The sequence below is a fragment of the Larus michahellis genome, chromosome 8 (assembly GCF_964199755.1).
Source record: "Larus michahellis chromosome 8, bLarMic1.1, whole genome shotgun sequence".
Classification (NCBI taxonomy): Eukaryota; Metazoa; Chordata; class Aves; order Charadriiformes; family Laridae; genus Larus; species Larus michahellis.
In genome coordinates this window covers 16,261,241-16,282,692 of record NC_133903.1, presented here as the reverse complement: position 1 = coordinate 16,282,692, position 21,452 = coordinate 16,261,241, and the positions used below count along the sequence as shown (strand labels likewise).

General features: G+C 47.9%; 4 protein-coding genes across 27 annotated transcripts in view; 2 read left to right on the top strand and 2 right to left on the bottom strand.

Annotated features, from left to right (window-relative positions):
- The window catches only part of RHBDF1 (rhomboid 5 homolog 1), a 39,167-nt gene extending 35,085 nt beyond the window's left edge, over positions 1 to 4,082 (top strand). For 11 of the 16 annotated variants that reach the window (XM_074596746.1, XM_074596743.1, XM_074596755.1 and 8 more), the window contains 5 exons: positions 383 to 477; positions 1,444 to 1,519; positions 2,044 to 2,144; positions 2,418 to 2,571; positions 3,315 to 4,076. In XM_074596746.1, coding sequence (XP_074452847.1) covers positions 383 to 477; positions 1,444 to 1,519; positions 2,044 to 2,144; positions 2,418 to 2,571; positions 3,315 to 3,734 — 846 coding nt within the window. In that variant the 3' untranslated portion in view covers positions 3,735 to 4,076. Of the gene's footprint in view, positions 1 to 382; positions 478 to 1,443; positions 1,520 to 1,715; positions 1,882 to 2,043; positions 2,145 to 2,417; positions 2,572 to 3,314 lie in introns of all 16 variants that reach the window. The other 5 variants (XM_074596744.1, XM_074596752.1, XM_074596754.1 and 2 more) reach the window with 2 other exon arrangements.
- A 127-nt stretch (positions 4,083 to 4,209) lies between these two features.
- SNRNP25 (small nuclear ribonucleoprotein U11/U12 subunit 25) lies at positions 4,210 to 8,124 on the bottom strand. 4 transcript variants are annotated; one of them, XR_012588603.1, is made up of 7 exons: positions 7,997 to 8,124; positions 7,807 to 7,897; positions 7,609 to 7,714; positions 7,420 to 7,494; positions 6,311 to 6,384; positions 5,795 to 5,857; positions 4,210 to 4,581 (listed from the first exon to the last, which is right to left on the bottom strand). XR_012588603.1 is itself a non-coding variant. In XM_074596788.1 (6 exons), the coding sequence occupies exons 1-5, from the start codon at positions 8,114 to 8,116 to the stop codon at positions 5,803 to 5,805; spliced, it is 447 nt and encodes a 148-aa protein (XP_074452889.1). In that variant the 5' UTR covers positions 8,117 to 8,124; the 3' UTR covers positions 4,210 to 4,581; positions 5,795 to 5,802. The 4 variants fall into 4 exon arrangements, 2 of the variants coding, with proteins under 2 accessions (XP_074452889.1, XP_074452888.1); XR_012588602.1 differs by having other exon boundaries at positions 4,210 to 4,409; XM_074596788.1 differs by lacking the exon at positions 6,311 to 6,384.
- Positions 8,125 to 8,136: 12 nt separating this feature from the next.
- On the top strand, positions 8,137 to 8,823 carry POLR3K (RNA polymerase III subunit K). Of its 2 annotated transcripts, none has more exons than XM_074596792.1 (3): positions 8,137 to 8,268; positions 8,375 to 8,462; positions 8,594 to 8,823. In XM_074596792.1, the coding sequence occupies exons 1-3, from the start codon at positions 8,158 to 8,160 to the stop codon at positions 8,710 to 8,712; spliced, it is 318 nt and encodes a 105-aa protein (XP_074452893.1). In that variant the 5' UTR covers positions 8,137 to 8,157; the 3' UTR covers positions 8,713 to 8,823. The 2 variants fall into 2 exon arrangements, with proteins under 2 accessions (XP_074452893.1, XP_074452892.1); XM_074596791.1 differs by having other exon boundaries at positions 8,550 to 8,823.
- Positions 8,824 to 9,741: 918 nt separating this feature from the next.
- GTF3C1 (general transcription factor IIIC subunit 1) overlaps positions 9,742 to 21,452 on the bottom strand; it is a 44,753-nt gene continuing 33,042 nt past the window's right edge. For 4 of the 5 annotated variants that reach the window (XM_074596737.1, XM_074596736.1, XM_074596738.1 and 1 more), the window contains 8 exons: positions 20,034 to 20,206; positions 19,115 to 19,399; positions 16,825 to 17,078; positions 15,089 to 15,375; positions 13,906 to 14,563; positions 12,301 to 12,340; positions 11,746 to 11,938; positions 9,742 to 10,154 (listed from right to left, as the gene is read on the bottom strand). In XM_074596737.1, coding sequence (XP_074452838.1) covers positions 9,933 to 10,154; positions 11,746 to 11,938; positions 12,301 to 12,340; positions 13,906 to 14,563; positions 15,089 to 15,375; positions 16,825 to 17,078; positions 19,115 to 19,399; positions 20,034 to 20,206 — 2,112 coding nt within the window. In that variant the 3' untranslated portion in view covers positions 9,742 to 9,932. Of the gene's footprint in view, positions 10,155 to 11,745; positions 11,939 to 12,300; positions 12,341 to 13,905; positions 14,564 to 14,695; positions 15,376 to 16,824; positions 17,079 to 19,114; positions 19,400 to 20,033; positions 20,207 to 21,452 lie in introns of all 5 variants that reach the window. The other variant, XR_012588600.1, reaches the window with a different exon arrangement.

Genomic DNA, 21,452 nt, shown 5'->3' with positions numbered 1-21,452 from the left:
GTGTTAGTGGAAGGGGGGGTGTCTGTGGTGCAGCCTCCTGCTTGTTGTCACAAATGCCAGATCAAGGCATCCATGGCTTTGTCTAGCCAAGGCTCAAAGCCCTTCAACAACAAAAGTTCCCCCGTGCCAACTAAAGCCCCAGGCTGTGCCAGGATAACAGGGTGATGGAGACCCACTCAGCCTTGGGGCTGTTGTGCCTCAGCAGAGAGGAGGTATTGGTTGAGGCTCAGGCAGATGGGGTGACAGGCACCATCCTGTCAGAGGGAGGCCTTGGGAGGCCTGTGTCTGTGCGACTGGCTTCTTCCCAAGGAGCTGTTTTGACTTTACCCAAGCAGCAAGCAATGCCATGGCTGGCTGATTGCAGCCTGTTGTCGTTTTCCAGATCTGCACAAAAAACAGTGCTGGGAATTACACCAACCACCTTCATATGGACTGTGTGATTACAGGCCGGCCCTGCTGCATTGGGACCAAAGGAAGGTAATGAGTTTTACCTGCATGGAGAGGGGCTGGGTGTTCGGGTGAGACACAGGGGGGCCTTTTCAGGTTGTAGACACAGCCATTTGTCCTTACCACGTGCAGCCTGGAGCTGTGCTGGGAAGGGCAGTTGGACAGGGAGCCATGGCAGGTCTCCCAGATTGAGCAGGACTCTGGGATAAGCAGTAGGTAACAGCCAGCCCAAGTCTTTGGTGTGTCAGGGTATCTTGCTCAACTGGTCCTGCAGTTTGCAGGGACTCAGATCCCAGGGGATTAAATACTTCTGCTGGGGAGTTCTGCACTTTTCCTTGGGAATGGCCAGCTTGGTCCTGACAGGCTACACTGGCCCTACCCTGGAGCCCCTGAGCACTCAAGGAGATGTCAGGAAAGGACCTGCTCTGGGTTTGCCAAGGCGGAAGATGCTGATCTTCCTCATGTTGCTTCTCAGCTTGAGTAGTTGCCCAGTGCTTGGGCCTGGTTTTCCCTGCTAGGGAGAAAAATCAATGCTGCCCTAAGGAGCTTCTCTGTCCCTGAAAGTCATGACCAGGATGCTCTTGGCCTAGCCCCCCCCTTTCCACTCTGTCACCTACGGAAGCACAGACTCCCCCAGCCCCAGAGACGCAGCTTTCCCGACCGCTGGTTGTTCTTTCTCAGCTGTAAATAGCTCAGCTTTAGCACTTGTTTTGGAACCCCTGTGTGCAGGGCGTTAGTCTGTGGTGGGGACTTGGTTTGCCTGTGGGAGAGAAGCCAGAAGGGTGTATGGAGGGTGGCACTGGCTCAGTGGGAGTGTTGTAGTGCATCTGTTGCAGAGATACTACAGCACGTCAGGGGCAGCTGAAGGTATCAGTTCTCGTAGGCAGATTTGGGAAAAGACAAGGGGGAGTGTGTGACCTGGGAGGGCACAGGATGGCCCATTGTGCCTTCCATGCGTGACTTGTTCCTCGTTTTGATTACTTGTGTCTCCCTCAGGTGTGAAATAACCTCCCGGGAGTATTGTGAATTTATGCGGGGCTATTTCCATGAGGAGGCAACCCTCTGCTCTCAGGTAAGTGCGGAGCTGGGGCTTTGTATGGCTGCCCTTCTGCCACCTGTTCCCCTTAGCAGCTTGGCAAGATCCGGGGGTGACTGTGGTGCAGTGTAGGTGGGAGTCCTGTGTTCTGTCCCACCCTGAGCCCAGGGAAAGCTGCTGATCAACCCTGTCCCTGAGCAACAGAGAGAGCTGCATCTGTCCCTCTTTGGAGACCAGTTTAGGACCTGGGCTGGCAGCTGTGAAAGCCCAACACAGGACCACTGTGGAAGCAGCGGGTGAATACAATCTTCCTGCTCCACTGCCGAGCAAATGTGGATGTCTCAGTTCTGCGTGGGCTGGAGTAAAGAATGAGGGCATAAAGCTGCCACAGGGAACAGGTAGGGTCATGTGTAACTTAATGCTGGAGACAAGGGTTGGGACTTGATGCAGCGGAGCAGAGGGAGGAGAGCCCCTCTTTCAGAGCTAACTGCAGCCTCTGCCCTGGCCTTGGTAAGGGGCCGTGCTGGCTGGCACACCTCACAGCCCCACTTCTGCCCTAGGTGCACTGCATGGATGATGTCTGTGGACTCCTCCCTTTCCTGAATCCAGAAGTCCCTGACCAGTTCTACCGCCTCTGGCTCTCGCTTTTCCTCCATGCTGGGTAAGCACAGCTGTAAAACTTACACTGTCTGGGTGGGGGAACCCTGAACCCTGGGATTGCGGAGGCTTGTTCTGGTGGTCCCTTCCCTTGGGGACATGGGCATGCTGAGCTGATGTCCCTGCTGGGGTTTACCATGCTGCGTTTGCTGGGAGGGATATTAGAGGCGTGGGCAAGGCCAGACCAGGAGCTCTCCGTAAAGGCTTGGAAAAGAACACAAGCACAGGGGTGACTTCAGTGGCTGCTGCTTCAGCTCCTGTACTCTGAACTTGGCAGGATCCTGCACTGTCTGGTTTCAGTCTGTTTCCAAATGACGATCCTGCGGGACCTAGAGAAGCTGGCAGGATGGCATCGCATCTCTATCATCTACCTGCTCAGTGGCATCACTGGGAACCTTGCCAGTGCAATATTTCTACCCTACAGAGCAGAGGTGGGTCTCCTGCAGACTAGGGTCTGGGTAACTTGCCCTGAACACACGCCTTCTCTACATGCCTGTGCCTCTCTGGCAGAGGCAGACACAAGACGCCAGAGCTGGGCTCATCTCTGGAGCATGTGCCTTGGGCAGATTTGCAGCTAGAAGATGGCTTCATACCATCGCCTAGCTGCTGCGCAATAACGTTCTCCAGAGTACCCTGGGCTTTCCAAGTCACTGGCATAGTCTGGCTGCAGTAAGATGGCTGCTTCTCATAATGAATTGGGGGGTTTGTTCAACCACAGTTGAGGAGAGGCTGGGAATTGAGAACTGTAGCTGATACCAGAGACCCTCTGCATATGAGTGGCAAAGAGCAGAGCTCACTTTTCCCACAGACTGTCCAGGACTGTCTTCCAGGTCCTTCAATGAGGAAAACTGCATGGTGGGTGGGGGGAGCCAGGAGACTGCCTTCAAGGCCTTCTCCTCTCTGGTGACTTAAACCAGATCCAGCCTCCTCAAATATAAAGTCTGTTCTGGTGACTGCTGGCCCCACACCTACTTTGATCCTAAATCAAACCAGGCCCCTTTACTCCTTGAACCCCATTATACGGATGAAGTTGCAGGCTGCGGCATCTCTTCCCTGAGAAACACTGAACAAGGAGTTGAATAACTAACTAAATAGCTGTAATGCCTGGAGCTGGCTGCAGAAGCCAGGCAGATGGGATGTGCCTGATGTTACCTGTAATGCTCTTCTTCTGCAGGTTGGCCCTGCAGGATCCCAGTTTGGGATTCTGGCCTGTCTCTTTGTGGAGCTCTTCCAGAGTTGGCAAATCCTGGCACGCCCATGGAGGGCTTTCTTCAAGCTGCTGGCTGTGGTGCTCTTTCTTTTCGCCTTTGGCCTCCTGCCTTGGATCGATAATTTTGCTCACATTTCAGGATTTATCAGTGGTTTCTTCCTCTCCTTTGCCTTCCTGCCCTACATTAGCTTTGGGAAGTTTGATTTATATAGGAAGCGATGCCAAATTATAGTTTTCCAGCTCATCTTCATTGCACTCTTCTCAGGACTTGTGATTCTGTTCTATTTCTATCCCATTAAGTGCGAGTGGTGCGAGTTCCTTACTTGTATACCATTCACAGACAAATTCTGCGAGAAATACGACCTGGATGCACAGCTCCACTGAAAGGCAAAGACTGGCTTCTCGAGCAGGCACTGGAGATGGACTGTCTTTGCGTTTGCTGTGCCAGTTCCATGTGGACAAAGCCTCTAATCCAATGACACTTCTAACCCTGCCCGTGGTTAATTTAAACTGTCTCCTTAGCACTTGGCAGGCATGTTTTGCCTTATCTCAGAAGACTCTGAAAATGGAACATTTGTGCCTTGTTCAATTGTATTGAACCTTTTCTGCTGCCATTATTTTTATTACACTAGTTTCAATACTACATTTTTAACCAGAGTTGTTTACTACTGCTAAGGTGGTGATTAAACGGTAAGGTAGCGTTTTAGCTACTGTTAATTGTTCTGCATAGTCTGTGGCTATGTTTGTTACTTTATTTCACCTGTGCTGTTTCGTGTACCAGTAGAATCAATCCTTTTCTAGCACCCAAACCAGTCAGACGCAGATTTGCAGCTGGAAACAAGGGCCTTAAAAGCCTCAGTGAACTAGAGTGTCTCTTTAATCACTGCAAGTGAATTCCACAAACAGCTCAGAGGCCGGCATTTCAAATAGCAACTGCAAAAAACAAGTAGGAATGTCCGTTCAACTGGAGTTTGTTTCTCTTCGAAATGTTACAACCTTTTCCTCCAGGAAAGTGATGAATCCACAGTCTGGTCCTGGTAGAGCTGGATTCTCTGCTCTCTTTGTTAAAGAAAGAAAACATTTGGCAGTGACAATAGTTAACTGCATGCTGGGCTCTCTTATCAGTGCATTATCACTCCTAGACAGGCCCGGGCAGCCAGTGCCACAGGTGACTGCTGGTCACAGGCAGCGTGGGGCAGATGGCTTCTGTCATGGCACTCATCTTATGACACTGGATGTTGCAAATGTGGCAGCATTGAAAAAAGAAAAACAAAAATGTTCCTGTGGTCACAAAGCAACAGTTTCTAACCCAGCCAGCTGGAGCCGCAAAACAAAAACCCAAGCATTTGGAAAAGCTGGTATTACCACTGCTCTTCAGACACTGTGACTGTGTTTTTAGAAGTGGAGGGGAAGCAGACATAATTTTAAACTTACTAAGCCTGAGAATCTTGGCCACATTTCATGTTTGTGTGCACAACTTTCTAAAAATAGCAGTATAATACCAGAATTATGTCTCCATAGGTTACAAACAGGTAAATACAGATGCTACTCGTGCTTCCTGTGCTGGAAGTGTTCTTAAATGCATCAGTTGCACAGAAATATCATGACCAAAAGTTGTCTAGTTGTGTGTCCTAATTTCTGAGAACAATGAATCTGTTGAACTCAAGTTTCTGTAAATCAGAAAATGGAGAAAGGGGAAGTCAAAACCCCCAGGATAGGTAAGCTGGGCTCCCTTTTTCTAACTCTTTAGAGCTTGCAGTAATTGACAAAAATGGCTCCAAATACACCCACCGTGGAACAGAAAAGAATGCACTGTGTTTGCTTTGTTGCATTTGCTCATGTGCACCCGTGGGACATTTCTGTTAGCTGCAGGCACTCTGAAAGGTACAGGAGCCGTAGGAGCAGGGTGCAGGAACAGTCCCTTGGGTATAAGACTCTGAGGAACACAGAAGGTCCCAAAAGGGTGATGGCAATCGCCTGTAGCACAGAGACTTCGCTCCTCCTAGGGCTTAGTGAGCACCCAGCCATGTTCCTGACAGTGAGTGCCAGGCATTCAAGGAGCCTAAAAGCAAGCAAGTTCCTAGAAGCAATCACAGCAGCAAACAAAGGAACGCTGCGTTTAAGGAGCCTCAAAGACATTGTGGGAGCAGATTCAGAGTCTAAACATGAAGTAGGGGGCCAGCACTAAGACACTGCTGCTGCTCCCAATGTATATTAACTGAAGTAACTGAATTGTCATTCCCTGCCCCGAGAGAAGCACTGACACCACAACCAGGCTATGGAAACAGCCCACAGCCAGGGCACAAGCCTAAGGCAGGCACAAGCATTCAGAAATGCTCCGCTACACAGCAGAAGCAGCAACACCAGCTACTGTGAGCCTGAGCACTAAGGCCCGGGGAAGAGGAAGATGAATTGGTAGCTCTCACTGGATATTCAGGACTTACCTGACAGGTTACTTTCGAAGCTTCTTTATGAAGCTGACCTCATCCCGGTTTCTGATGCCGTACCTGAACAGAGAGTTATGCTTTTATATGTCAGCTTCCCAGGAACCACAACCTTTGAAATCCTACAACCTCCTTTCCCAGGGGGAGATGGACTCCTACGATCGTGTGCTGTGTTCTAATGCAGGACAAATTAAAATTCTCACTTGTGTATGTAGAACATGCTGCCAGCACTGAGGAATCCGATCATCTGCCTCTTTAACTGCAACATCCCCTTAAATGCAACATCTATCAATCACCCATGGCTCAGTCTTTCAAGGACAGCTTTGATTAGGGCCATCTTTCTTACTACATTTTTAATACTTCAGACAAACTGCATGCAACAGCTAGAGTGCTCAGAAACACCTCCTGCCTCCTTGCCCTGGGAGTGAGTGTGCAAATGGGGGAGTCATTTGTCAGTGTTGTTATTAGCTTATCACTGACAGGTGGCCGAGCAGGTCCAGAGCTCAATGTGCTTACCGTTGGCTTGCTCTTTGCTTGCCATTTTTCCTCTCTCCTTTCTACCTCAGCAGCTCTGGGAGGGTGACCGAGCACTGGAACAGGTTGGACAGAGAAGTTGTGCAGTCTATGTTCTTGGAAATATTCAAAACCCAACTGGACACAGCCTTGAGCAGCCAGCTCTAGCTGACCCTTCCAGAGGTCCTTTCCACCACATAATGTGTCCTGACCCATCCTCTGCTGAGCAGCAGCCCACCTCCCAGTTTCCTCGGAGATGAGCTAATGTGCTTCATATGCACAACACCATCCCTAACCGTCTCTGTGTTCTACTACCCTCACACTCATGCTTTTTCTCACTAATCTTGACTCCGCAGAACACCTCAGGTACAAGCTTAGTAAACATATCCTATTTTGGTTATGTTTGGCAGGGACAGCCAAAAGGCAATGTGTCTGAGTGCCCTGAATTGGATGAACACACTCAGCACAGGATGGTTATGGCTGAGGAACTATCCAAGGCCTTCCTGACCCAGAGACGGGCTCTCAGTCTGCCAGGACAGGGCCTGTCCCACCTCCATGTGCAGTGCTGGTCCCACCTTCCACCCTGTTTCAAGTGCAGGACCTGTCCGAGCCAGGGACACGAAGATGATCAGAAGGCTGTGAGGACAGGCTGAGAGAGTTGGGGGGTTCAGCCTGGAGAAGAGAAGGCTCCGGGGAGACCTTCCAGCCCCTTCCAGTCCCTAAAGGGGCTCCAGGAAAGCTGGGGAGGGACTCTGGATCAGGGAGGGCAGCCATGGGACGAGGGGGAATGGTTTTAAACTGCAAGAGGGGAGATTGAGGTGAGATATCAGGAAGAAATTGTTTGCTGTGAGGGTGCTGAGCCCCTGTCCCAGGTTGCCCAGAGAAGCTGTGGCTGCCCCATCCCTGGAGGGGTTCAAGGCCAGGTTGGACTGGGCTTGGAGCAACCTGGTGTGGTGGGAGGTGTCCCTGCCCAGGGCAGGGGGTGGCACTGGATAGTCCCTTCTACCCTAAACCATTCTGTGATTCCCAGTCCCAAGCTAGCCCTGCCGTGCACATGCCGTGTGGATACCGCAAGCCCCCGCAAGCCCCCCAGCAGAGCCTGCATCACTCACTCTCTCAACTTCTTCTTGTCATCTGCCAACTTCTCTCCGGCATAGGTTAGGTGGTACGTCCTCCATATGTACTTCCTAGGGGAAGACCACTTAGTGGAGCGGCAGGGGGCAGGCCCGGCTCCCCGGCCGGCCACGGCAGAGCGATGAAGGTGGGGGCGCGCAGCCCGCCCCGGCCCCGGCCCCTCTCACCAGCTGAGGTGCTGGACGCCGCCCTGCCGTGCCTGCCGCAGCTGGACGTGCCGCCGCAGTGCCTTCTTCAGCTCCAGCACCGAGGCGTTCTGCACCACCACCACGGCTGGAGGAGAGCGGGGAGGGCAGAGCCCCGTCAGCGCCCCGCGCCCGGCCCGCCGCCCCCCGCCGGGCACCCCCCCCGGCCCCGGGACTCACGCATGGTCTCGCCGTCCGCCTTGACGACCCGCACCGTCATGGCCTGCCCATACTCTAGCGCCACCTGCGAGCCGATCTCCTCCGCCGTCACCTACGGGAGAGACCGGCCGGACTGATACCCCGCCGCCCGCCCACTCCCAGTCGCCCGGCCGGGTCCCCCGTCCCCATCCCCCGGCGCCCCCGTCCCCACCTGCGGCGGGAGGTCGCAGAGCAGCGGGTCCTGCACCAGCCGCGCCAGCGCCGCCTGGAAGAGCTCCAGCACCTCGGCGTGCGCCAGCTCCTCCTCGGCCTCCGCCGCGCCGGCCGCCATCGCCGCGCCGGAAGGGGCGGTCGGTGCGGGGGGAACCGGCGATGCTGCTCTTCTGCCCGGCCTGCGGCAACGTGCTGGTGGCCGAGGAAGGGCCGCGCTGCCACCGCTTCGCCTGCACCACCTGCCCCTACGTGCGCAACGTCACGCGGAAGGTGCAGGGGCGCGAGGGGGGGGGCGGTGGGGCCGGGGCGGCGGCGGGGCCCCCTCAGGGGCGGCGGGGCCGGGCCGGGCCACCCTGACCGGCGGCGTCCCCCGCAGGTGACCAGCAGGAAGTACCCGCGGCTGAAGGAGGTGGACGACGTGCTGGGCGGCGCGGCGGCCTGGGAGAACGTGGACTCGACGGCAGGTAGGGCCGGGGCGGGGGAACGGGGGGAAACGGGGGGGGGGATTCAGGGCCTCGCCTCGGCTGACGGCGCCGCGCCTCGCCCCGCAGAGCCCTGTCCCAAGTGCGAGCACCCTCGCGCCTACTTCATGCAGATCCAGACGCGCTCGGCCGACGAGCCCATGACCACCTTCTACAAGTGCTGCAACCCGCAGTGCGGGCACCGATGGCGGGACTGAGGGATACGGACCGCCCCGGGCCGCCCGCCGCCTGAGGGGCCGCGGGGTCCGGGCCGCTGAGGGTGAGGGGCCGGGCCCGGCAGCGCCAGGCCCGCCGGGACGGGGGTCGGGCCTCCTCTCCCACAATAAACGTGTCAGTAACCGTCTGTGTGTGGGTGATTTAAAACCTGACCCGGGACAAGGCTGAAAACGACAGCGGGAGCCTCTAAAAAGGTGTCGGCCCTGTGCCGTGGTACTGGGGAAGAGCCCTTCACACAGGGCTGTGGTTCTCCTAAAAACACACATAATAAAGTAATGCCATGCACACCAAGAAAACAGCGTTTAAAACCATAGAAACACAAAATGATTTAGGTTGGAAGGGAGCTTAAAGACCATCTCGTTCCACCCCCCTGCCCTGGGCAGGGACACCTCCCACCACACCACGTTGCTCCAAGCCCCGTCCAACCTGCCCTTGAACACCTCCAGGGATGGGGCAGCCACAGCTTCTCTGGGCAACCTGGGCCGGGGGCTCACCACCCTCACAGCAAAGAATTTCTTGCCAAGATCTCATCTCAATCTTCCCTCTTCCAGTTTAAAACTGTTCCCCCTCGTCCCATGGCTGCCCTCCCTGATCCAGTGTCCCTCCCCAGCCTTCCTGAAGTCCCTTTAGGGACTGGAAGGTCTCCCCGGAGCCTTCTCTTCTCCAGGCTGAACCCCCCCAGCTCTCTCAGCCTGTCCTCACAGCAGAGGGGCTCCAGCCCTCCCAGCATCTCCGGGGCCTCCTCTGGGCCCGCTCCAACAGCTCCGTGTCCTTCTGCTGAGGACACCAAAGCTGGATAGGTGTCCGACTCCAGACGGACCTTGAGATAACTAAGCTAAAGAACAGTTACCAAACCTCAGCACAGAGCCAACTGCTGTGCAGCAGAAGAGAAGGCAAAGCAAAAAGTAAAATGTTACCACTAGTGCCTTAGGGTGAGAAAAAAAGAAAAAGGGGCCTTTGCTACGCCCTGTGAAAACCACGTAAGATAAAGCAGAAACCGTAAACTACATGCTGTACAAATAATTATTAGTAAAAACAGAATATACTTAAAGTGGGATGGATCAAATATTATTTGTATCTCAACATTAAGCTTTATTCTCAGTTTAAATACATTCAAAAGTAAAAAGGATAAATAACAATAAAAAACATGATGGAGCACAAATTGTAACATTTAATCTGCAGTAACACTCAGTCCTACAGGCTAAACCAATTTAATATGACTCAGCTTTACCTCTTTTATACAGGGATAATCTGCACCCATTTATTCCAGTTCACTTCACAGGGGAACACTCGTCCCAGCCTGAGAGTACAGTCTATTGTAGGCTCGTAGTATATTGTTGGGCTTTCGCTCAGTTTGGGATTGTTCACTTGTTCTTCCATAACTGGCTGAGAGAACAGCGACACTGGGGACGGCTTTTTCATGTAGAATCGTCTGATGCAGCCAAGAGTTTCCAGACCCTGCAGAAAAATTCACATATTTTGGCTTGAGCAGTTGTGACAAAAAAAAAATATGCACTGAACGCTGTTCTACCTACAGTGTTCTCAGACACGTTAGACAATTTGTACTAAAAGTGGCTTCAGTTCACTCCCTCAGGAGACCATGGGGATGGCAAAGATTACAGCACAACAGCGCAAGTTCACATAGCTGGGTATACGCTCCTTTGTTACTTTCAGCACAGTGGCTGGCCAGAACTCGTGTCCAACAACAGATCTCAACATTTAGGACCAGATAAAAACCACTTAAGGCAGGAACAGATGTAATTCCCAGACTTCTGGGTCAGTTCTTGCTGATGGGTTATCATTTATTCCCACAGCAGCAGCCAGCAAGGCAATCGGTTGTGCTGTATGTGCTGAAAACAGCTGCCGTGTATTCAGTAATCTCACTCAGGTACGCTTCTAGATTTACTGATATTTGGTATATTGCAGATACAAGCTCCGTGTATGGTTTCAAAACTAGTTCTAATCGAATTTATTGGTAGAGAAGTTAGATTCAAGTTCTCTGATCTGTAAAATGTACAGGTAATTCCTTGACGTTGGGGATTTGAATAGACGTAGCCTAGGAGTCTGTATTTCTCTCCCACATGTGTGCGCCTCACCACTATACACTCTGTACTGGAGTCTTAAACCCGTCTGCTGCTGCTCGGCCTGTCCCCTGGTCCCAGCTACCCTCGGGGGGGTGCTGCTGTGGCCCAGGGCGTAGGGGCAGGCTGTGCTGGGACGGCCAGGAAGCACGGTGGTAGCTCAGTGCCCGGTCAGTAGCACACACAACTTGCATTGCCACCAAAACGCACGAGCCTTTGGACAGAAGTGTGGCATAGGTACACTGGAATATTAATGACCAGTGCTAGTAAGGGAAGTCACACTTACAGGAAGGACTACAATATTACCGCTCTACTTCAGATTTTAAATCATTGCAGGGAAAAAATAAAATAAAATCAAGGTTTCATTTGCAAAGTAGCAATGCTGGCAATCAAACTTCAAGGCGTGGGGAAAAAAATATGAGAAACTCACATTTTCTCACCACATACTGTTTTACAATTAAGGATATATGACTTTCAGCAGGTCTGTCAGGACAGAAGGACTTATTTACAGTACCGTCTAGCACAGACACATTTCAGTCTGATTCTTAGGTCAAAGACTACCCATCCAAAAGGTGTATATAAGAAAAAAATTAAGATAAACTCTATGGGTGATTAACGCTGCATTAAACAGCCCAACTTAGTATTTCACAGTGACAAGCCACCACTCTTCAGTAACCAACTAGAATTTCAACTATGTGTACATCCATTTCAGACGCAAGCTCAAATTTTAAAATGAGTAATAGAGTAATTTCAAGGATGGGTAAAGCAGGCTTGCTTCCTTCCTTCCTCATTGTGAGCAGTAACTTGCTCTGGCTTTGGTTAATTTACACTAAAGGGAGAAGGTTGTTTTTCATGCTTCCTCTCAATCCCATTTTCCTGGGACTTCCAGCAAAGCCGTTGCTGACTCTTACGTGTGGAAGCTGAACCCAATTAAAAATTAAAGCTCATGCAGCTGATGATTCACACACCTGCAGGATCTCTAAGACAGCGACAGGCTGCAGTACCCCCACGTAATGCTGCAGCAGTGTGCCTTCCGTTACACCTGGCTTCGTCATGATGTGGTAGAGCACAGCTTCCATCATCCCCTTACACACGGGTTTATTCAGATTTCCATCCACAATCCTCCACGGTCTCCCAATGAAGCAGACATTCTCGCAGGCCCTGCAAAAGACAGTTTTAAGTTCAGCTCTGTCAGGAATTATTATTATATATATCTCTTCGGGGCACGTGGAAGCTGAGACTTTCTGGCAGCGGGCTTATTTGTGAAATAAAAGTAGTTTTGTTCCTCTGATATTTGGAGCTAGTTGGTTTTGGGGAAAAAACATGCATCAGAGAAATTTTTTCAGCATGCATACGAGCGTGAGTAATAGTAACAAGAACAATGGAGGAAAACATGGGGTTTTTCCATCACCAATGCTCTCTGCCCATCAGAGCATAAAACTAAGGTTTCCAAAGCATTTACTTCCAGACGTTATTCTGGTAGTGCTAAGCATTTGGTTATTCTGCAGACATCTCTTACTCACCGGTCCCTGGCTGCCTGGGATACTTCTGTCATAGAACTTCCTGGAAAGAAAAGAACACGCAGTTTTTAATTAACCCAAATTCTTTATCTAGTGGAAGGAGAGTAGAAGGCGGCTACACTGTAAAATGTAACAGCTTGTGCTAGATAATTACACAAGCAAACCACGCTGCGTGTTGTTCTGAGCGGCACGGGGAGCTCTAAGCTTCCAGTCTGCCTGCCTTTACCCGTTTGCAGCGTGCTCCTTTCTCCCACACCTCTTCTCCCAGGCACATCTGCCTGCTCCAACCACACCTTCTGTGCTGCCATTCCCACATCACAGCAAGAATTTTCATTCCTAGAAGTCTGACGACGTGGCCGAACAACTGGTAATTGTACGGACTGAAAGAGCGGAGCGTCACAGAGAGAGATGTGAAATGCAGGGTCTCAGCTTGCAACCGCTCACATGGGTTTATTTAACGTAATGCTCCTGGTGACCGTACGGAAGTTGAGCAGAATCTGAGTAGCGATCGACTTAGGACTCGAGAATGCAAACTCAAGATTTCAGCAGGGCTCAGTGAAGGTTGTCTCTGCAGCTTCCATTATGCATTATGTCATGGGTTTTAATTACACAATTACTTAATGTAGGTACTTCTACCACACCCAGAGGCTAACAGCTTTGGCTTCAGCACATGTAAGCCCTTCAGCTGGCCTTCATCACTAAGAACTCTGCTTGATAACGTAATTATTGTTTTTTCCCTCCTGTGTTACAAACAAGTAGAGGAAGTTAAATCCAAAGCAGTACTTTAGTAGTTCCACGTTAAGAACTGCTGAAGCCTTTGCTGTTCAGACAGCCCTGAGTCTATTTCCTGCAGGAAGGCTCCAGTTAAACAATAGCGAGCTCTAAGATGCTGCAGATCAGCCTGCACTGATTCACATGGCTGGCTGCAGCTGCAAACGTGGGTAACAGCAGATCTTGGCAAAATATCACACAAGCAGTTAGCTTGTGATTCAGTCTGAAATCAGAGCTGATAAAAACAAAAACAAAATAAAATCCCCAACAACCTACTTAATGCAAAGCTTGGCAAGAATGACTAGCTATTAAAAAAGAAAACTGGCAGTAAAAAGGAAATGAAAATGAAGTCAGATTGGGTTACAAATGAGGCTATTAATCTTCTCACTGGCATGTGCTGTTTTCTGGTGAATGGTTTAATGACTTTACAACTTTCAGTCGGGGCCATTCTAGTTAAATGTACACCAGTAGCGCTGCGTTTTCTAGGTTTAGAGATGCCTAGCCTTTGGACTGAAGCCAGAGATGAGAAACTTCAGCTCCAGTTATGTTTTTGGAGAGGAGTGAGACGTGGAAATGAGTTTCTAAGGAAAACACATTTCTGGACTAGGCATGAATGTTCCAGCAATAGGCATAGGAAAGAATCTTTGATGTATCTGAAACCTCCAAGACCTTCCAGATCAAGTACTGTTATGCCACTTCATCTGTGAGAAATGACAACCTCTCTCTCTGGTACGGTTTCATAAAGAACCTAGTATTGGCTTATAAAATGGAGCTACCTGTTTGGGATAACTGATGATGAGCTACTCTATTTCTCGGAGGTAGAGTGCTCCTGCATACCTTTAGAGACTCCCGGGTTCTCCTGTAAGTAGGAAAGGTCATCATCCTGCTCACTGGCTGATTGTTCAAGGCTAGGGATCTGCTTGTTGTGCTCAGTGCTGAGCTCATCATTCTCTACTTCAAGTTCTTTGTCCTCAGAGCAAGATTTCTCTTGTTCCTTGTAAGTGTCCACACTCACAGCATCTGGAGCACAGACTGGGTGTTCAGTGAGGCGTTCTGTCTGCCCTCCTGGGGAGCCTGTTTCTTCATCCGTGAGTAAAGCTTCCTTCGTTGTAACAGGATCAGTAAAATTTGCATCACAGTTTTTTTCATTTGCGCTTTTCAAACCACTCGGGGAACCCTGGCAGAGCTGACTGCCATCTTGAGGGACATCATTTTGAGTCTTACATCTCTTCCTCGGGGGCTCTTCATCGCTGACAGATTCCGTGTCTTTTCCCAGCTGCTCCTCCTCTCTCGGACATTCCTCTCCCTTTGGTTCTGATGGCAGGCAATCCTGCTGTACGTCTGGGAGAGCGGGGTCTGCACCTTGCTGCTCAGAATCATCCGGTTTATTCTTCAGACAGACTGAATGTAGTAGCCACGGCTTGGCAAACACTACTGCAACCAGTCTTACGGCATGGCCTCCTACTTCTAAAATCTGCTGCATTTCAACAAGGTCCTATAAAAAAAAAAAAAAAGACAACAAACCAAATACAAAAATTATCTCAGGAGCTTTCACTGGGAAATGTCAGTTTAACCAAATATCATGGAATTGCCACCTTTAACTGGCAGCAAAGAAAGAAGAGCTTACCAGAATATTGAATTTTCTGTCCTGCTGCACTGAAGTTGAAAAGATGCTTTACCCCTTAAACTTTTCTGAAGTTACAGCACAAGAAGTTTTGTTCAGCTTAAATTAAGTTAAAATGTAACTGGGAAAAAGTATTTTGCTTCCAAAGGTGAATGTTGGTTCCTCTAGGTTTCTGAAACGGTTTATTCCTATCTTTGATTAAGTGCGGCATTAATTTTTGGCTTTTCCAACTTTAAGGCAAGATTGCTATCAGGTATTGCTATGTGATCTCTTGCTAACATAGATGGCTTTGTTCAATTTATATTTGCTTCCTACGGCCTGGAAGATTGTCCTGTTCAAGGGGAAGAGTAAACATGCAAACATTCATGTATGGAAAGCAGCTGGCTGTAAAACCACCTGAATGTACTGCTCCAAGCTCCTGGTGCGTTCAGGTTCCACCTCTTCGTAGTTGCAGAAACGTTTGCTCAGCTCAGTTTTGCAAATTCCAAAGTGGGAAGTTTCCTCTATCGCGTTACGGATCTCCAAAACAGCAGCTACATCACTGGGATTATAGCCATAACCTTCTGTACACTCACGGAGAAACCAATCAACCTCATACTTTTCTTCTTGGACTTTTATCAGCCTGGTAAAAGTTTCAGGGAGGCAGGAGACTCCCACAGCCATGTTATCAAGCAGAGAAGAAACTGCAAGGCAAATAAAAACCAAGTGTATAAGCTGTGAAGCAGTTATTACTACGCAACACACTACAGAAAGATAAATATTCTGAGACAGACAGATTAGAGGTGCTATAGACTGTTCCAATTAAAAACAGAGCTCAGTTTTCCATCTTCATTGCTGCAGTTTCCTTTTTTCTTTCTGCCTTACATACTTCTCTGAAGACTTGTAGAGGAAGAGCAAGCTGGTTTACAAGGGCTTGCCTTCCTATCAAAGTGAAGTACTACTGAAAGATAGTGCAGACTTACTGGTTTTCCCTCTAACACTGGGGCAGCTTAACTCAAAGTTAATGAGGAAATCAGCTCCTTTTTAATTGAAGAAGGTCAAGTGAAAAGTCTAGGGCAAGGAAATGCTATGGAGGACCCTATTAATCGAAAAATTGGAAACGGCTGATCTGTGGCAGAAAGCTATTGGCCAAATAGGGGATAAACTACAAGCTGACAATGTCAATTATTTTAACAAAGCTTCTCTGTGTTTGGAGACAGGTCCGTCACTGCACAAAACTGACCCCCGCTGTACAGAGTACTCAGAAGTTGAAGCAGTGTTACGCCTTTTTCCAGTCCTGGATGATTAGAGGGCAGCTTTGGCACCGTTCTTACCTGCTCCCCACCCTTTTATCTGCAGGCTGCCTTTCCATCCTGCCTGCTGAGACACTCGTACGACAGCTGTGCTGCTCTGACAGCCAAGGAAAAATGAGAACTGTAATGAGCCGTCAGCTCAGTAGACCTGGAGGGCATGTGTTGCAGCAGAGATAGGAGAAAGAATTTCTATTTTAACTTTAGCACAACCGCGACAGGAACGGGGGTAGGGACAGCACTAGACCTTCCAACTAGAGAGCTAAACAACTAAAGGTGTTCCTGGACACATTTGCATTACAGCTGAAAGAAAGATGCTCTTTAAGAAGGGGGAGTACTGATAAATTGCAAATATTCAAGCTCTAAATATTATCAAAGTGTTTAAATTATTGTAGGTACAAGGCCAGAGATTGCACACCACTATTTCAGGCACTTGCATGAGACAAGTAAATGTGAATTTCCATTCAAGGAGCTCTGAAAGATTTTATTTTCTCTTTACAGAAGAGAAAGCCTGGGTGTGACGTAATAGGGTATTTTGAGTTGCAGAAGGGACTGAAAAAACCTCCCGGAGAAGGGATAACAGAGCAGAGGACAGACTTCCTCTTTGGATTAATAGTTTCACACAACGTGAAACGCAGGCAAGGACTTGTTACCAACAAAAGGTGCCTCTAAGTCAACCACCTGTTTGTTTTAAGTCAGAAAAGAAAGCGTTACAAGGCAAACCGCATGTGTAATGAAAAAAGAATGTTCCTATTAAGTGGCTTTGTTCGAATCGGTTCCTTGGTTCACTATTTTTCCTGCTCCAACCCACTTCTGTGCAAGTTAGGCCAAACAGAAACTAACCTGGAGAGCTGAGTCTTCCTGGAACTGGCGTACATCGCAGCTTCACCTTCACCTGGCAGGAATTGACCACAATATTGTCGCTGGGACTCAGATTGCGTGTGCTGACAATTCCAGGGGCATAGTAGCCTCTCATCAGTAAGTAATTAGTATGAGATGCTTGACGAGCTTTTACTTCTATTTTCCGTTTGCCTCCAGAGCTGTCATCTAAGTCATCATCATCGTCATCATCATCGTCGAGTCCTTCTTTTCCCAAACTACAGCAAATAGAGGTGTTTTGTTTGTTGGTTGGGTTTTTTTTCCAAAATAAGAAAGTGACTCATTACAGTGAGCAAAGCAAGAACACATCCTATTCTGCATTCCAGTATTTAGTCATGAACAGCTGTGGGTATGTCCATAGCAGGCTGATTTAAAGTGCTGAGAACAAGCAACTACAGAAAAGAAAATGCACTAAGGGTCCCTGGAAAAGGAAACTCTCTTTTTTTTTTTTTTTTTTTTTTTTTTGCAAACACATTGAAATGAACCCGAAATATCTCAGCTTACTGTGCTGAGCCTCTTCGGTTCAACAGACACTTCATCATGAGGGAACATCTGTCAGAGCACAAAGGCTGAGACCAGAAGGGATACTGCAGATACTGCAGTGTAGGGCAGACAGTGTTTATTTTTAAGGGAGAAAAGGAGAAAGAAAGAATTACAGACCAAAGACTTCAGTTACTTTACAAAAGAAAAAAAGCAAACAAAAAACCAACACAAAACAAACTGCAGACAGCCTCAAAGTAAAGAGAGAACAGCAGCAGCAGCCAGGATAAATTTCCCAGAAACAAACTCAGTCAAACCAACACTGTCTCTTTCCAGGACACAAGAAGAATCATTATGGATGAAGGCGAAGGCTCTGAACAACCCGATCTAATTCTGAAGTTGCCTCTGTTTTAAGCAGGTTACACCAAACACAACCAAAGGTTCCTTCCAACCTTTTCTAAGATGAGACAGACCTTAAGTACCTTCTCTTAAAACATATTTAAAACCAAAAGGGAACACATCATATTTACGAAAAACAGTGTGAGTACATAACCAGTTGGAAAACTGGACTCGGATGCTTGTACTCAGAAGTGGGACTAACCCAGGGTTCAGTGTATTTTTGCTAAGGCCCCAGGTGATAAAATAGCTTATGAAGTTTGCATAGGATCACCAAAATGGAGAGGCTGCAAGTATATGAGAAGACAGGATTTGCATTCAGAACGTTTCCAGCAAACTGGAGACACAGTCCAGAAAAGAGCAGGAAGCATTTTCATATGGACAAATGCATGCTATTTATATTATAGTAGGATGCACCTGTCCCCAGCCTGAGGGGGAACAATTAACTAGGTAAAGAAACTTGTTATATTGAACGACAAGAATCATTTTTTTGGCAGGGCAAAACCATGGCCATTCATCAGTTTGGGATGTATTAGCAGATGTATCACCTCTATAACGTGATGTAATTGGCACGGACCTGCCAGCAAGAGCGTGGCATTTGGCTTTTGACATCACAGTTTAGTCCGGAGGAAAATTATGAGAGACAGAGATCTAGATAACACGAATAACATGAATAACATCCCAAAAACGCAACTGGAGGAACTGAGGCTGCTCATTTTAAAGAAGAGCATATTATGGGAGGAGGACTGTGATAACAATCTTCAAATAGGTAATAATAGGTTCTAAAGAGAACAAAGTATTTTCCATGTATATTGGCCATATAACGGGAAGCAACAGGTTAAACTACAGCAAGAGATTTTAGTTGCACCCTAAGAAAACACATAATGATTTTAGGGATAAAAATATTCATAGGATTATACTGCCTAGGGAGAGAGTTTCAATTTCAACTACTGGAGGTTTAAAAATAAAATAAATCAAAGAGGAGACAAGACACAGAACACATATTGTAGAGACAGGTTTCACTGATAAAGCTGAAACCTTGTTACTAATCCTTCTTAGTCCTTGAAATGGGAAGGTACAATATTGATGAAAATGTTCATTTAGCACACACTGCTCTGCTTTCCACATCGGCTCTGACGGCAATGAAGTGCCTAGCAATTTAAATGTCACATATGTGAAGACAAATGCAGCCCAAGGCTGTAACGACAGGCACTAACTGAAGTGCCGTTAAGTTTTCAGAAGGTTCCCTCAGAAATAAAAATCTAAACAATATCACAGTAAAACATGCCACAATACAGTGCAGAAAATGCTAACACCTGTCCAGTTTCAACCATGTTACCCCTAAACCATATTTACAGATAGAAATAACAGTGTTTACCTTTTTATCACTTCATTTTCCACCATAGTGCTGTCCACCACAACTATCTGCTCTGGGATTCTCACATTCACAGATACGAGTCCCAGGGAGAATAGGGAAAGCATCGCCACACACTGGCCACCAGGTCCGTCCATAGGGAATGCAATCATGCCTTCTGATGCTTTGTTTTCTTGATCTTTAAATGAGAAGTTATCTGGCTGGTCTGATTTTTCGGCTTCCTTGAGCTTCTCCAGGAACTGAAAGGACTCTGTACAAATTGTACTGGGAAACCGCCATGTGAAAACTCTGGACAAAAAGACAAATTCAAAGCACAAAGCTTTGATAATCTGTTCTTACTGTATATAAATTTTAGACTCAGGGTAGGACAGAGCAGCCAAATAGTTGAAGTCCCATGCTAGAGCTAGTGACCAAGTACCTTCTACACCTGCTTTCACAGCCCTTTTCCTAGTTCCAGAGCACCAGGTATTTATGCACCGTGTAAAGGTCAGGTACTATATAGCAAATACAGAGCAACGATGTCGTCTTCTGCTTGAGCACTGAATACATTTATAGTTAAAACTCTCCTCCCCCATCCCCAAAATCCAGGTACAGCGCAGCACAAAGTAACTGGAGAGGAAAAGCAAGCAGCCATCAGAATGGGAAGAGTGCTATAGAAATATTTCCACCACATCTAGAACTTTGATGCTACCTCTTCTCTCCTCTGCATATGTCTTTGTAAAGGCTTGCCCAGCGAAGTTGGCTCTATTCCCTGTACAGACCAGATAAAGGCTTAACATACATAGATGTTACCTTCATCTCCTCAGTGTCAGCTATGCCAGGCAGGTTCTTTGCTCTAAATACTTCAAGCATATTCTCTCCTCCACACCAAGCATGCCTGGGTAGATTATTTGCTCAAAACAGTGACCTTTCTGACACCCACCTGTAGTAACTCTGAGACAGCTGGTAGGACATGGGTACAAAAGGCAAAGCCCGGCTTTTCTTCGGACCCAAGGTGTGATTTACTCGACGGCGATTGACCAAGCTTCTCTTCTGACACTCTAGAAAAGCCTTCACAAGAATGTCATCCCGGTACTCCCGGTACAAACGAAATGTCTGCAAAAAAACCCGTTCAATGTAAAAGGCAGCGTTAGCTCTGAATCCACTGCGAGACTCACCTACTTGAGGTTTACATTAACTAAATGAATATGGAGCTACAAGCCAGAATATAAATGATACATATAAATTTACTTAACTGCACTATTCTATTCCTTTTATGGGCTTCCAGGCTTTCCACAGTAAATGCCAATTAAATTAACTAAATGCTATAAGAACACTTGATATTCAAAATTAAATCAGGCTCCCACTAGAATTATATATGTAAAAAAATGCTCATCTGCAACACATTTTGGTAGATTCTTCCCATCATTTTACCAGGAACACATGCTGCTGTGAGCTTGGCTTTCTAGTGCCTGCTGAGGAGATATGAAACTCCCTTTGAACATCTAACCTTATTTTAAGTGTCTGACTAATAGGTGATATATTTTTGTGGTCCCCAATGCTAAAGGAGAGGCTCCCGAACACCAGTGTCAGCTGGATACCAGGACTGTCCTTGTGATACCTCCTCCAGAGCATAACTCCAACTGCTCAAGTGGTCACTAAATCATGATACAGTTTGAGCCAATGGAGGGGACGTGGAGTTGATTTCATATGGTTTTTGGGGATTGCTTCAACCTCGTATCTTGCAGTCTCATCCTCAGAGAGAAAAGCAACATACTGAAAATCTGCCTTGAATATCTAATTCCCTAAAAGCAGAAGAGAATAATCCCCATAGAACGGGTACAAATCTAAGTTTCTGGGTTTCTTTTCTCCCATTTGAAAAAGGCACCTATCGAAGGTGGAAGGAGAAACTCTTTAGGGTTGTATGACCACGTGGAGATGTGGCACTTAGGGACACAGAATCACAGAATCATTTAGGTTGGAAAAGACCCTTGGGATCATTGAGTCCAACCATCATCTCCACTCTACAAAGTTCTCCCTTACACCATATCCCCTAACACCACACCTAAACGAGTCTTAAACACATCCAGGGATGGTGACTCCACCACCTCCCTGGGCAGCCTATTCCAGTGTCTGACCACTCTTTCCGTGAAGAATTTTTTCCTAATGTCCAGCCTAAACCTACCCTGCTGCAGCTTGAACCCATTCCCTCTTGTTCTATCGCTAATTACCTGTGAGAAGAGACCAGCACCAACCTCTCTATGATGTCCTTTCAAGTAGTTGTAGAGAGTGATGAGGTCTCCCCTCAGCCTCCTCTTCCTCAAACTAAACAGTCCCAGCTCCTTCAATTGCTCCTCATAAG

Bases quoted from the DNA above. Each gene is read 5' to 3' on its own strand.
- SNRNP25 (XM_074596788.1), bottom strand. From the start codon at position 8,116: ATGGCGGCCGGCGCGGCGGAGGCCGAGGAGGAGCTGGCGCACGCCGAG. The intron at 7,898-7,996 runs GTGGGGACGGGG...TCTCTCCCGTAG, and splicing joins TCTGCGACCTCCCGCCGCAG to GTGACGGCGGAGGAGATCGG. The intron at 7,495-7,608 runs GTGAGAGGGGCC...GTCTTCCCCTAG, and splicing joins GGCGTCCAGCACCTCAGCTG to GAAGTACATATGGAGGACGT.
- POLR3K (XM_074596791.1), top strand. From the start codon at position 8,158: ATGCTGCTCTTCTGCCCGGCCTGCGGCAACGTGCTGGTGGCCGAGGAA. The intron at 8,269-8,374 runs GTGCAGGGGCGC...CGTCCCCCGCAG, and splicing joins TGCGCAACGTCACGCGGAAG to GTGACCAGCAGGAAGTACCC. The intron at 8,463-8,549 runs GTAGGGCCGGGG...CTCGCCCCGCAG, and splicing joins GAACGTGGACTCGACGGCAG to AGCCCTGTCCCAAGTGCGAG.